The 14,356-nt window shown below is 36.6% G+C and overlaps 1 protein-coding gene and 1 pseudogene across 2 annotated transcripts in view; one reads left to right on the forward strand and one right to left on the reverse strand.

The window, feature by feature from the left end:
• The window catches only part of EIF2A (eukaryotic translation initiation factor 2A), a 35,508-nt gene extending 22,466 nt beyond the window's left edge, over positions 1–13,042 (forward strand). For both annotated transcript variants that reach the window (XM_027582603.1, XM_027582604.1), the window contains 5 exons: positions 756–1,327; positions 4,662–4,775; positions 11,076–11,204; positions 11,976–12,041; positions 12,646–13,042. In XM_027582603.1, the coding sequence (XP_027438404.1) occupies positions 756–1,327; positions 4,662–4,775; positions 11,076–11,204; positions 11,976–12,041; positions 12,646–12,711 (947 nt within the window). In that variant the 3' untranslated portion in view covers positions 12,712–13,042. The remainder of the gene's footprint in view (positions 1–755; positions 1,328–4,661; positions 4,776–11,075; positions 11,205–11,975; positions 12,042–12,645) is intronic.
• Positions 9,066–10,562, reverse strand: LOC113917423 (annotated as a pseudogene).
• Positions 13,043–14,356: the final 1,314 nt, after the last annotated feature.

A 14,356-nucleotide genomic window follows, 5' to 3' on the forward strand; every position in this document is an offset into this window, starting at 1 on the left:
GCATGTGACTCAATCTTGGGTTGTGAGTTCAAACCCCATGCTGGGGGTAGAGATTGCTTAAAAAAAAAAAACAAAAAAATAAAACCAAAAAAAGAATATTTAAAAAAAAAAACCTTTTGATAGTATAAAATGGTATAACTTCTCTGAGGGGCATTTTGGCCTTATCGAGTAAATGTACACACCTTTGAGCAGCCAGGTTCACTCCTACAGATGTGTTTGTATACACTCACCATTGAGAATATACAGGAATACAGTACCAGTGGAAGAGCGAGGCAGATCTTAATGTGCTTATGTGGAAAAATCTCTAAGATAGGGTACTAAATGAAACAGCAAAGAACTTTAGTGTGAGTGTGTATGTGTGTTTAAGAGAGATGCTTAATTTCAACAAAAATATTCTGAAAACACATACAAGGAATAAAATAGAGGGTTGCTTTTTGTAGAGGGTCTTAATTTGTGGTATATCATTTTATTACTATGTGCCTACATTACCTCTTCTGATGAAAACTAGTTTATTAATAGGACTAATGTATGTTTCTATGAGCCTACATTGCCAAAATGTTTAAAAGAAATTAAGATAAAGCATTTATCTCCATAGTATGTCATATAAAAATATTGTAATTGTAACATATCTTCTAATTTTTGGATTTTTTTTTAACTGTTTGACATGTTTATGAGTATTATACACTTATAACTTGGCTACTATTGTATTCATGTAATGATTTATTGCTAATTTGGGTTTTGTATTCTTTTTCTAGCAAAAAGTGGTCCCATTTATGATGTCGTTTGGAATTCTAGTTCTACTGAGTTTTGTGCTGTTTATGGTTTTATGCCTGCCAAAGCGACGATTTTCAACTTGAAATGTGATCCTGTGTTTGACTTTGGAACTGGTCCTCGTAATGCAGCCTACTATAGCCCACATGGACATATATTAGTACTAGCTGGATTTGGAAATCTGAGGGGACAAATGGAAGTGTGGGATGTTAAAAACTACAAACTTATTTCTAAACCAGTGGCCTCTGATTCTACCTATTTTGCTTGGTGCCCTGACGGTGAGCATATTTTAACAGCCACGTGTGCTCCCAGGTTACGTGTTAATAATGGGTACAAGATTTGGCATTATACTGGCTCTGTCTTACACAAGTATGATGTGCCGTCAAATGGAGAATTATGGCAGGTTTCTTGGCAGCCATTTTTAGATGGAATATTTCCAGTAAAAACAATAACTTACCAAGCGGTTCCAAGTGATGTACCCAGTGAAGAACCTAAAGTTGCAACAGCTTATAGACCCCCAGCTTTAAGAAATAAGCCAATCACCAATTCCAAACTGGTAAGTAAAGTTTTACTACTTTGGTGGGAAAAGACTTCAGTGTATGGAGTTCTCTAGACCTTTTTCTCATGCATGTTCTTGCATTACTTAGCACCTGATAAGAATATAAACTCTAGAGTAGAAACCATGGAGGACCTACTGCTGAAGATGGTGAACACCTCACATTGTCAAGTTGACAAAGTAGTCAGTTTAAAACAGTTTACATTTTACATCTGTGGGAAAGAGAACAGAGTATGACATACTGGTTTTATAGAGATCACGGACTCAAATTCAGTTGCCTGTCAGGCTAGGCTGGTAATGCAAGGCTTTGGTGACTGGGAGAGAATGGTGAAAGGGAGACACCATGCCCTCTTTAAAGACCATAGTAACTGCACAGCAGCAGCCGATTGTTTCCATAGGAGATTTAGGCCCAGTTTGCCAAAATGTTTGATTTTCCAAGACAAAACAAGTCTGGATGCTTACGTAAAATTTCTCAATTTTTAAAACACTATTGGTCAAACAAAACATACTTGTTTTCCTTAGGCTGTCCGTTCCCATCTGTATCGTAAAGTTAGGACCAGAGCATTGGTCAAATTCTCATCCGCTTTAAAATGTTAGCATTTCGGAGCTCAGGGGAAGCATTTATTAATGACCTGAGTCTCTGGGATGATGTTAAGGAATAAAGTTGCTCTGTAAGAATGAACAGCAATATTATTGGTGTCATAAAGGTGGCCATACAATAGGTGTAAACTGGAACCAAGTAAACAGGGACATATAGTCACTTAAATATTAGGCACTCAGGGAAGTAGATACTTTTTCAGAGGATAAATATTCCTATGCCTCCCTCATGCCACTCCTAGCCTTCTCAAAAACAAAAACAAAAGAATAACCCTTCTTCCTCCACAAAATCTAGCAGTGGTCTGCAACTTCTTAACTTCACTGAAATGTTCTGTTTAAACATTTTTGTTGTATTATTTACTAAAAACACATAAAAGTTATGAACAAATTAAGCCCCATTTATGATACTTGGCATTTAGATTAAAATTTGTCTTCTCTCTATATTAAAATTTTCCTTACCTAAGATAAAAACAGAAGTAACCTCAACATATCCTGCTTTCTAAATATCTATAAGGTAGCACAAGAGGAATAAATTCTGAATCAGTATATATTTTTATTCTCTGATTCATAAAACTAATTTGTTTTGATAGGGAGAGGAAGAGAAATATACTTTGAAAATAGTGATAAAACTTGGTAAGAAAGTCTTAAAGCCAACATTGTTTTAAGATTTCCACTAAATTTTTGTTTTTGTATGTGACACGGTGATTATGTGATCCTGTCAAATCATTTTAGTTGAAGGAATTACATGCCCAGTGAGAAATTTTTGTTTGTGTCAAATTCCAGAAATGAGCTAAGTGGCAAAAAAATACTGTCAAGAAATTACCAGAAACAAAGACATTCTAGTAAATAACCTCACAAAGGAGGAGGGTTATATATAGTAAAAGGGGAAAAAAAAAAAAAGATGGGATTCTCTCTCAAGAAAAAACTTACTTTTTTTACAAATAAAAATTCACATATGAATTACACTGAAGTATTTCTTGGCTTTCCAAAAAAACCCCTTCACTTTTATAATGTATTCATCAAAACAGTCCCATAATAATTGACATAAATGAAAAAACAAATTTTATTAATAGGGATGAAATTATGTACAGTGGGCACAGTACTAAAGCCTGAAAAGCTCATGATCCCTAGTAGCCATGTGGATTTTTTGTGTGTGTCTGAAATGAAAGTCTGTCAGTGACTACATCATGTTCACAGTGTAGAAGACCTTATAATGCATCCTTCCTTACTTCATTTTTAATTGCTTTGTCATTTTTTTGAAGTTCTTTTGACTAGAAACTTCTCACCCAAAGCAAGGTACTGTAGGAGAGCCCACTATGGAAAGAATTTTGATGTATAAAACAAATGTTCAGCAAATACTGCTATGTCTTAACTAACGTTGTATGCAGTGTGGATAACAAAGAAGTGAAAGAGACTTGCCGTCAAGTTGTCTGTTCTACAGGTGTGGGTTCTCAAATACTCAATTACTTCAGGTAGAGCATGTACACACACAGAACTTTGATGACCTGAAGTAGTTGATGCGGCTAAGATAGTCACAGTATGGTTTCTTATTTCTTCCTCTGTATCTTCAGTGTTTGAGCCCTGCCCATTTCCTCATAGCACTTATAAGTACCCCGTGCATCTGAGGTCTAGTACTTAAGAAGCTTCATGGAGATCTGGTTCTTTTGATGTGCTGAGTATGATAGAGTCTAAGAGAGAGTTAACACTGAGATAGCAGTTTGGAGGGAAATCAGTAAGTAAACATGAACCTGTTAAGAAGCTGTACTTCCATCACACGTGCTCCCTGTTGCCTCAGGCAACTGTGGAGATGACTTAAACCTGTGTATGTGTATTTTTTTATTGAAATATAACTGATACGTAAAATTGCAAGTTATTTAAAGTGTACATTATGGTGTTTTGATACAGGTTTACATTATGAGAGGATTCCTCCCATCTAGTTAGTTAATGAATCTGTCACCTCGCCTTTTTTTTTTTTGTGGCGAAAATATTTGAGTTCTCAGCAAATTTCAATTATACGATAGTGTTATCCACCATAGTCACCATGTTTTATACCACCTCCTCCTTGATCCTATCCTTAATTCACCCTTTCTGTTGTGGAATATAGTTGATGGGTGGTTATATAAATATCTCATGATGGAAATGATTATCTGTTTTTATTATTATAGTCTGAAATTTTTTGTGGGCCTCTTCATTATGTTAATCCTGGATTTACAGATACGCAGTTACCACTTCCTATTTGGTATTTTTTCTTCTGGTCTGTTTTAGTTTTTAATTTGCTTTTATTTTTAAGCTTCTAATCTCTGATTTTGCATGTAAAGACCTAGAAGTAATTCTTTGTGCAAAGAAAGCAGATGAGGCAATTGGGTTTCTGTTGGCAGTAGTCAGATCCCGAAAGATCCGGGAAGAAGCTGTTGTTAGTATCTAATTTCATATGAAGCATGTGTCAGTAATAGTACTAAGAAAAGTTCCATTATTTAACACAGCTATACAGTATTTTGCCAGCACTTGTATAACTGAAAGACATCATATATCAACTAATAGGAAGATACTCATTAAATCCATCCTTGACAGTTTGGAGTGTGTCTACTACTGATAGGAGTTTTGAAATATTCTTTGCCAGTGATCTTAAATTTAATAAAATGTTTATCCCACACCAACAAAATTGTATAATTTGTGATAACATGTTTTTAAAAGCATGGATTCCATTTCACAATCGTTTGTTTCACATTTTCCACAGCATGAAGAGGAACCACCTCAGAATATGAAACCACAAGCAGGAAATGATAAGCCATTATCAAAAACAGCCCTTAAAAATCAAAGGAAGCATGAGGCTAAGAAAGCTGCAAAACAGGTATTTGGGACACTAATCTTTTTGAAACAAAATATGCAAAATCGGTTAAATTAGCTTAATTTAAGCCTCAGAGTTTAAAGATTGTAGTCCTAAAGATTTGACTATTATGGGCTTTTTTTTTTTTTTTTAAGATTTATTTATTTAGGGGCACCTGGGTGGCTCAGATGGTTAAGCCTTCGGCCCAGGTGATGATCCCAGTGTCCTGGGATCAAGCTCCACATCGGGCTCCTGGCTCAGTGGGGAGTCTGCTTCTCCCACTCCCCCTGCCTCTCCCCCTGCTCATGGTCTCTCTCTCTGTATCTCTCGGTCTGAAATAAATAAATAAAATCCTTAAAAAAAATTGTTTAAAAAAGGATTTATTTATTTGAAAGAGAGTACATGCATGTGCACATGAGTAGGGGCAAGGGCAGAGGGAGAGGGAGAGAGAGAATCCTCAAGCAGACTCCCATGCTGAGCACAGAGCTCGACAATGCAGACAACGTGGAGCTTAATCCCAGGACCCTGAGATCACGATCTGAGCCCAGATCAGGAGTCAGCCAGCCGCTTAACCAGCTGAACCACCCAGGCACCCCAAGATTTGACCACTGTGTTATAAAATGTAGTTGGAATTAGACTTAAATAGCCAGAATGCCTTTCTTTTGTGTTTGCCTATGAATTTCTGAGTAGTTCTCTTTGTATAATGAGGAAGTGAGGAAAGTGGATCTGGCCTTAAAACCTGAAACCCTAATGGGATTGTGTAGTGTGTTACTTGTTATAGACCCTTCTGTTGAAGCTAGTGTGAAGTGGTATGGTTTGCTCTCTGAAAGCATATGTTTGTTAAGAGAGATCAGAAATTACATGACCATAAAGCCATTTTGTTACTCAGTATTACATTACTATAGGAAATTGTTCAACTGGGAGTCTAAACACCAGAAATACCCAAAACAATGGAATTGTTCTAAAATAATTTTTATGGGATTTTATAGTTGAAAAACCATACCAGTGTAATAAGTGAGAAATTATGATTGTGTATGGCTTATGGTGATAGTATAATCAGCGAGGCTAGGAGTATCTGGTTAGTGAAGTTATTATGATCACATTTTTAAGATTCAGATAATGCAGACTTGCTGGTAATGCTTGAATTTTGACAATTCTAGGTTGTTTATGTGTTTTGGTAGGCAATTACTATTTTAAGGCATAGAATTGCATTATGCAACCATAGTCTACTGAAATCTGAGCTTTAAAAAAAATCAGTGTGCTCTTTTTTTTTTTTTTTTTTTATTCATGAGAGACAGAGAGAGAGAGGCAGAGGGAGAAGTAGGTTCCCAAGGAGCAGGGAGCCTGATGCGGGACTCGATCCCAGGACTCTGGGATCATGACCCAAGCCGAAGGCAGATGCTTAACCATCTGAGCCACCCAGGCGCCCCAGTGTGCTCTTTTGTAGTTAATATATTTCATCTCCAGAAATATCTTTTTTTTTATTAAGATTTTATTTATTTATTTCACAGAAACACAGCGAGAGAGGGAACACAAGCAGGGCGAGAGGGAGAAGCAGGCTTCCCGCAGAGCAGGGAGCCCGATGCGGGACTTGATCCCAGGACCCTGGGATCATGACCTGAGCCGAAGGCAGACGCTTGACGACTGAGCCACCCAGGCGCCCCTCCAGAAATATCTTTAAATAGGTCAGGTTTAGATCATTCTAAGCATAATGATCTATTCCATGTATTTGATTTGTATAAAAGCAGGAATTGTCCTTTCATCAGTGTGAGTAGAGATCTCTTACTGGCCCTGAATATTACAAGTTAGTAGTATCCTTTTAAGTACTGGTAGATAAGATTTCTTCTTTTTTTTTTCCTAGCTATAATATTTTCGGGCATAATTGACAAAAATTGTTAAGTGTACAACGTGTTAAGTTGTTATAGGTAAACATTGTGAAAAGATGCCCACAGTTGAGTTAATTAACACATCCATCACTTTACACATTTACTTTTTGAGAGGTGAGGACACTGAAAGTTCTACTCTTTAGCAAACTTCAGTTATACAGTACAGTATTATCAGCTGTGGTCACCATGTTATGTATTAGGTCCTCAGACTTTATTCATCTTATAACTGGAAGTTTGTACCCTTTTACCAGTCTGTCCCCATTCCCCCCACTCCATAGCTCCTGGCAACCACCATTCTACTCTTTGTTTCTAAGAGTTTGACTTTATTTTTAATAGATTCCACATATAAGTGATACCATCCAGTGTTTTCTTTCATAGTCTGTCTTATTTCACTTAGCATAATCCCTCCAGGTTCATTCATGTTGTTGCAAATGGTAAGATTTCCCTTTTTTTTTCTCAAATATTTCATTTATTATTTATTTGAGAGAGAGAGAGAGAGAGTGCATTCGAGAGAATACAAGCAGGGGGAGTAGCAGAGGGAGAGGGAGAAGCAGGCTCCCCACTAAGCAAGGAGCCCAATGTGGGGCTGGATCCCAGGACCCAGGATCATGACCTGAGCTGAAGGCAGATGCTTAACCAACTGAGCCACCCAGGCGCCCCTGAATAATAGTCCTTTTTATATATATATTCCACATTTTCTTTATCCATTCATCCATTGATGAATACTTTAGATTATTTCCACCTTGGCTATTGTGAGTAATGCTGCAATGAACACAAGAATATGGTATCTCTTTGAGATAATGATTTTGTTTCCTTTGGTATATCTCCAGAAGTGGGATTATTGGATCATATGGTAGCTCTCTTTTTAGTTTTCTGAGGAACCTCCATACTGTTTTCCATAGTGGCAGTATAAGATTCCTTCTCATTGAGATTTAAGGGCCTTTGAAACCCACTCAGCGTAAGAATATTATCTTTATAAGTGCTGTTTCTTCCTCTTTATTAGAAGATTATTTATTTATTTTAGAAGATTTTTTTAAAAGTTTTTATTTGAATTCCAGTTAGTTAACATACAGTGTAATATTAGTTTCAGGTGTACAGTACAGTGACTCCACACTTCCATACAATACCCAGTGCTCATCACAACAAGTGCACTCCTTAACCCCCATCACCTATTTAACCCATCCTCCACCACCCACCTTCCCTCTGGTAGCCATCAATTTGTTCTCTATAGTTAAGAGTCCGTTTCTTGGTTTGCCTCTCTCTCTCTTTCTTTTTCCCTTTGCTTGTTTGTTTTGTTTCTTAAATTCCACATCTGAGTGAAATCATATGGTATTTGTCTCTCTCTGACTTATCTTGCTTAGCATAATGCTCTCTGGCTCCATCCATGTCATTGCAAATGGCAAGATTCATTCCTTTTTATGGCTAATAATTCCATTGTATGTATATACCACATCTTCTTTATCCATTCATCAGTCGATGGACACCGTCTATTGCCATAATTTGGCTCTTGTAGATAATGGTGCTATAAGCATCGGGGTGTATGTATCCCTTTATTAGTATTTTTATATTCTTTGGGTAAATACCTAGTAGTGTGATTGCTGGCTCGTAGGGTAGTTCTATTTTTAACTTTTTGAGGAACCTCCATACTGTTTTCCAGAGTGGCTACATTAGTTTACACTCCCACCAATAATGCAAGAGTGTTCCCCTTTATCCACATCCTCGCCAACACCTGTTGTTTCCTGTGTTGTTGATTTTAACCATTCTAACAGGTGTGAGGTGATACCTCATTGTGGTTTTGATTTGTTTCCCTGATGATGAGTGATGTTGAGCATCTTTTCATGTGTCTGTTGACCATCTTTGTGTCTTTGAAAAAATGTCTATTGAGATGACTGGTTGGAGTTAGTTATGGTTGTGATAGAACAAAGGAAAATGGTCCATGACAAGATCCACTTTCTCAGCCCTCTGAGTTAAGTAATCAAAGATGAAGGAGTCAGAGGTACATGATCTAAACAAGTACTTTTTTAAACTGGTGATGACTATAAGCTTATGAACTTTACCAAAAGGAACTGAAACTAAGAACTTAATCTTACCATATATACATCATTTTCAGAGAATGACCAGAATTTTAAGTATAATAATACAGACATTTTAACTTACTCTTGGTTATTTAAAATGTGGTAGAAAGTTAAATTTCATATTTCACTTAACTTTAATAGATTTTCAAATGTATTGACATTAACCTTTCCTAGAAGAAAATTTTCTCAACTGTTTGCAAAGTGAATTTTGATAGGCAGAGTATCTCTCTTCTCCTTTTACCCACTCTTCTCCTTTAGTTTTCTATTATGAAAATACCGAACTACATATTATTAGAACTTGTAGGCTTTTTTTTTTAAGTTGTTTCATACTAGTTTATTTAGGGTTTCCATTTTCACTCCTCAGTAGATTTTATGTATTTCTCATATTAATTCTTCACTCATTAATTCATCCAGTTCTGAAGGATTACTGAGTGCTGTCTTGATCAGCCAACCATCTTCCTAACAAGATTTGTTGACAAGTCCTGGATTTTCTGCAAGAGCTTCATTAATTTCAATTACTTCTCCTGATAGAGGAGAATAGAGTTCACTAGCAGCTTTCACACTTTCCAAAGCACCAAACTCATCTTGTTTGTTCAGTTTTGTCCCAACTTCAGGCAGACTACTGTAAACAACATCTCCCAAAGCTTCCTGTGCAAAACTGCTGATTCCCACTGTTCCAGTACCATTTTCTGTTAACCATTCATGTGTCTGTGAATTTACGCACGGAGAGCAGAGCGGAGCCCGTGCGCAGTGTCCGGACGGCGCCCGCTCTTAGCCCCCAGAGCCGCGGCGGGCGCGGAGGCGATGCGCGGACTACAGGCCGCAGGCCGCAGCCCGCACGCTCCGCACCACTCGCAGCGCCCTGTTCACAGAGGTGCGGGGGTCGGTGTGTAAGCGGCTTGGGAATCCCAGCCAGCAGGGGCGGGGCGGGGCGGGGGCGGGGCCAGAACTTGTACACTTCTTAAGAGTAGAATCTAAACAGTTTCTTTCTGACCACTTTGTTAAGTGCTTGCTCAGTAATGCGTTTTTACATAGAGGGTTAGAAATCAGTATTTGTTGAATTGGAATGTACAAAAAGTACAACTAACATGACTTTAAAAAGAAAAAGTGACTCCAATTCTGTACTTTCCAAAAACTCTCAGGCAGACATTCCTAGATATGAAGATATAGGAGTGATACTGTGTTTCATGTCCCCCTGGGATGCTTTGGTATTCAAAGCATTTTACCCAGAACTCTGAGTAAGAGTTTTGGCCTTGGGGCTTTATGTATTCCACTGGGAACTCTATAAGGAAGAAATAGAAATCCTATCTTAGGGCCAATAAAGCCTTACATAACTTCCCCCTCCCTTGTCAAAATGTATGTCTTGTCATAATTACAAAAGGAGAGTAGTTCTTTGACTACTTTATTTATTTAGCATGTGCAGTAAAGCAGGTCTTATGCTGGGGGCACAAACAGAACAATGAACAAAGAAACCTCTGGTACAGCCTAATGGGGGATAGTACAATACACTGTTACAGTAGGAATACATACCATGTATTGTGCAACTAATCCAGTCTTTTGGGTTGGGAGAGAATTTTCCAAAAGGCCTAAAGGATAAGCAGGGTCAGCCAGGTAACCTGAAGTTGTTTTAGCACACACAAAGGCCAGGAAACAAGTATATGGCGCCTGAGGGGGAATCGAAGTGGTTCAGAATCAGAGGTCTGATCACACTGAGAGCAACCTCGCTTTGAGTTTTCCTTGGAAGAGCTGAACTGATCTGATTATAAATAAATCTCTGTAGGACTTAATCCGGTAACATTATCCATTACATGTACTTGATCATACATACTCATTAGAGTTTTGGACGACATCACGAAAGTGAAACTTCAGACACCTTAAATTAGAAGAGCCCTCTCACATTTCTAAACCATTCATATAGTGGTACATCCCAAAATATCCGAAAATTTGGAATGCTTGTTGGCTGATAGAGAAACCTCCTGGTTTTTTCTGCTAAGGTCATTTCATTTCTTTTCATTTGTCCTTTTATTACTTAATATAGTATTATTTTTTATTTTATTATTATGCTACTTTAAATTTTAGATCTAGCAAAGTGTTCCCTCTGATGATGACAGAGGAAAAACCTTTTGGGTGTCTCCTTATACTTTGATTTTCTTTTTTTTTTTTTTTAAAGTTGTATTGTATCTTTGTTATGGGACAATGTGGCTACTTCATGAGACCTTCAATTCAGATCATTTATATAAAATGTAGTATAAAAGATAAAATCACGTTTTGGTTTCTGCATTTTATATACGAAGGCTATGTTGGTTGAAATACTTTAGTGTTTTCATTTGAGAAAATTGAATTTTTGAAAATATTTCCTGCAGGAAGCAAGGAATGAGAAGAGTCCAGATTTGGCACCTACTCCTGCCCCACAGAGCACACCACGAAATACTATCCCGCAGTCAACCTCTGGAGACCCTGAAATAGACAAAAAAATCAAGAACCTAAAGAAGGTGAGACACAAATAAAAGCTAGATGTGTTTATTGAAAGAAATCCATGAGAAATGTATAAAGATGGCATCTAAGAAGTTTGTGTCAGTTCTGCTTATCGCTTTCTCACTATGAAATACTATAATTTGGGAATGGCACTGATTTTAGTTCTATTCCTAGATATCTAATGGCTATTAGGCTTTATTATTGATTTTTGGAGTAATAAGAAATGGACCTTTGTACAGAAATATGCTGAACACTTTTATACTCAGTATTTCATCAGACAATTTGTGAGATAGGTAGGAACAGATATTTATCCCAGTTTTGAAGATGAAGAAACAGAAAAAGAAATTTATTAATTTGTCGTATTGCCACTAGTTTGTGATGATGGCCCTGGGGTAAAACCAGGTTTCTAGAGTCTTCCCAGGCTGCTTGACAAAGTATCTCTTAAAGCCAAAGACATTGTCGGGGTACAATGAAGTGCTAGAATAAATGGTAAAGTTGGTGATATATTTACATACTTATACATGTACACATATACCATTACTTGAAAGCTTGAAAATTTTTTTTGCCAAATCCCATGTTCTTAACATACTTAATTTTACATCTAAGTTAAAAAAAAAATTTTACCTTGGCATTTTAATAGACTATCCTTGATCCAAAGGTAAGATAACTTTTTCCTTATTCATTTTTCCCATTCATGTGATTGAGTTGTTACTAAGAAAATTTGCATTCTGAAATACTGAAATTACTTATTATTCCTTCTCTTGACTCATTATATTTGATGTTCGCAGAAACTGAAAGCAATCGAACAACTGAAAGAACAAGCAGCAGCTGGAAAACAGCTGGAAAAAAATCAGGTCATTTTTACATGTTTCATTTGTGCATGTAGTCACTACCACTCTTCCCCCTTTTTATTATAAACAATTTTTTAATCAAGTGGGAGAGCATATAAATTTAAAAACTTATTTTGAAAACATATGCCATATATTTGGTAAAATGTTTTTACACTTAAACAGAAGGGATAGAGGAAGATAAGATGTAGATCATGGTGAATGAGAGAATCACTATTCCCGAGAGGCATACTGAAGCCATTGCTATTAAAAATAAAGGCAATTTATTAAAATAAACATAAGATTCTCTTCCTTCCTATATTTCAGATTGCACTGCCCTGTTTGCTCCTTTCTCTCCTTCTGAGGGAAGCCCAAGTGTAGAATGGGAAATTTCTTGGACCTTCAGTGTTGCAATAAGACAGCACCTGTCCTTTGCCCCCTTGATTCATACCAAGAAACAAATTAGAGCTTGTTTCTTTGTATTTTTAAATCTGTATTTTCCAGTAGATCTGTTAAAGTGTAAATACTCTTTTTATAAATTTTTTCTCCTTTGCTGTTTTGGCTGTAGATCCAATAATTATTTTATTTCATTTCCTATTTAATAACTTTGTTCTTTTAAACTTATTTCTAGTTGGAGAAAATTCAAAAAGAGAAAGCCCTTCTCCAGGAGCTGGAAGATCTGGAATTGGGTATTTAAAGATTCACAGAGAGCAAGTTGTTACCAGAAATCAGTGCAAACACATTTTCTGTTAAACCCATTGGTGGACATGAAATATCCATGTGCCCACATTTAATGTTCATCTATAATTTTAACCATTTATCCAAGATTCTGCATATGTGTGAAGTTATTTAATAATGTCTGTTAAATTGATTTTTACATCCTGCATCCTATACCATGTCAACACGTGATAAAGAAAAGAAACACATGAATTTTTTAGCAAGTTTGACAGATTGAAAGACAGTGTCATTGGTTTTTTTATTAGGGGACAGTATTTACCATACATGTGAATAAAAGCATTTAAATTTAATCATTGTTTGCTTTGTTATAAGTTCCTAAGTTAACATGTCCGCTATTAATCAGACAAGCTTGGGAAATTTTTCCTTTGAATATGTAATATGGCTTTTTTTTATCCTAAAGAATTACTATATTGTCCAAATTTTAAAGAAAAGCCTTAAAAATCTGAAGGTACTAAATATATTAAATTGATTATATTTTTTTGAAGTATTTGAAATAGTTTTTCTGCTTAATTCTAAAGTAAATATACTTTAAAAATAGAAAATAGTAAAACATTTTATTTTGATATTTCAAATAATCTAGTGATTAAGGATGAAGTAAATATTTTCGAAACATGAACTATGATTATTTTGCTATAGTTGAGTCTTGATTATTTTGATTGTTTATTCATATGATGAAAAAAAGATGTGATAATGCAAGACACCTATGAAAACAAATATATATATAGTTTTAGAGTCTGTTACAATTTTTTTTTTTTTATCAGGTTTACATTTAAAGTCACTTTAAAAGTTTGATTAATTTAAGCAATCTCTACACCCAGCTTGGGGCTTGAAATCACAACCCTGAGATCAAGAGTCACACTCTGTCCTGACTGTGCCAGCCAGGCACCCTAATATTTGAAACTGCTTTTATTTCATTTGCATTAATACAGGTTTTCATTTTCCAGAGGTAATCTTTAAACTGATAGGTAAAAGAATACAGAAACAGCTTGAGAGACAAAAATAGATAACTGAGTTTATTGACACCCCAGAGCTTCTACTAAGATTTGGTAATTCATTACAGTTGAGTGGTATTTTGACATGGAGGGATAGTCCGAGATGGCGGAGGAGTAGGAGACCTTAGTTTCATCTGGTCCTAGGAATTCAGCTACAGAGCTATCAAATCATTCTGAATACCTGCGAATACAACCAAAGATCTAAAAGAATAGCTGCAACTCTACAAATAGAAAAGTGACCACTTTCTACAAGGTAGAAGGTGCAGAGAAGTGAATCTGAGGCAATAAATGGGAAGATAAACCATGGGAGGAGGGAGCCTCTGTCAGCAGCCCCAGAAAGTGATATAGCAGAGTGCAAAATCAGAACTTTTTAAAAGTCTGCTCCAGGGGCACCTGGGTGGCACAGTTGGTTAAGCATCTGCCTTCGGCTCAGGTCATGATCCAGGGTCCTGGGATCAAGCCCCACATTGGGCTCTCTGCTCAGCAGGGAGTCTGCTTCTTCTGCCCGTCGTGTCCCCCCCACCCCCGCTTGTGCTCTCTCTCTCTCTCTCTCTCTTTCTCTGTCAAATAAAATAAAAAGTCTGCTCCAGTGAGGAATGTCCCTGCCTGAAA

The sequence above is a fragment of the Zalophus californianus genome, chromosome 1 (genome assembly GCF_009762305.2).
Source record: "Zalophus californianus isolate mZalCal1 chromosome 1, mZalCal1.pri.v2, whole genome shotgun sequence".
Lineage (NCBI taxonomy): Eukaryota > Metazoa > Chordata > Mammalia > Carnivora > Otariidae > Zalophus > Zalophus californianus.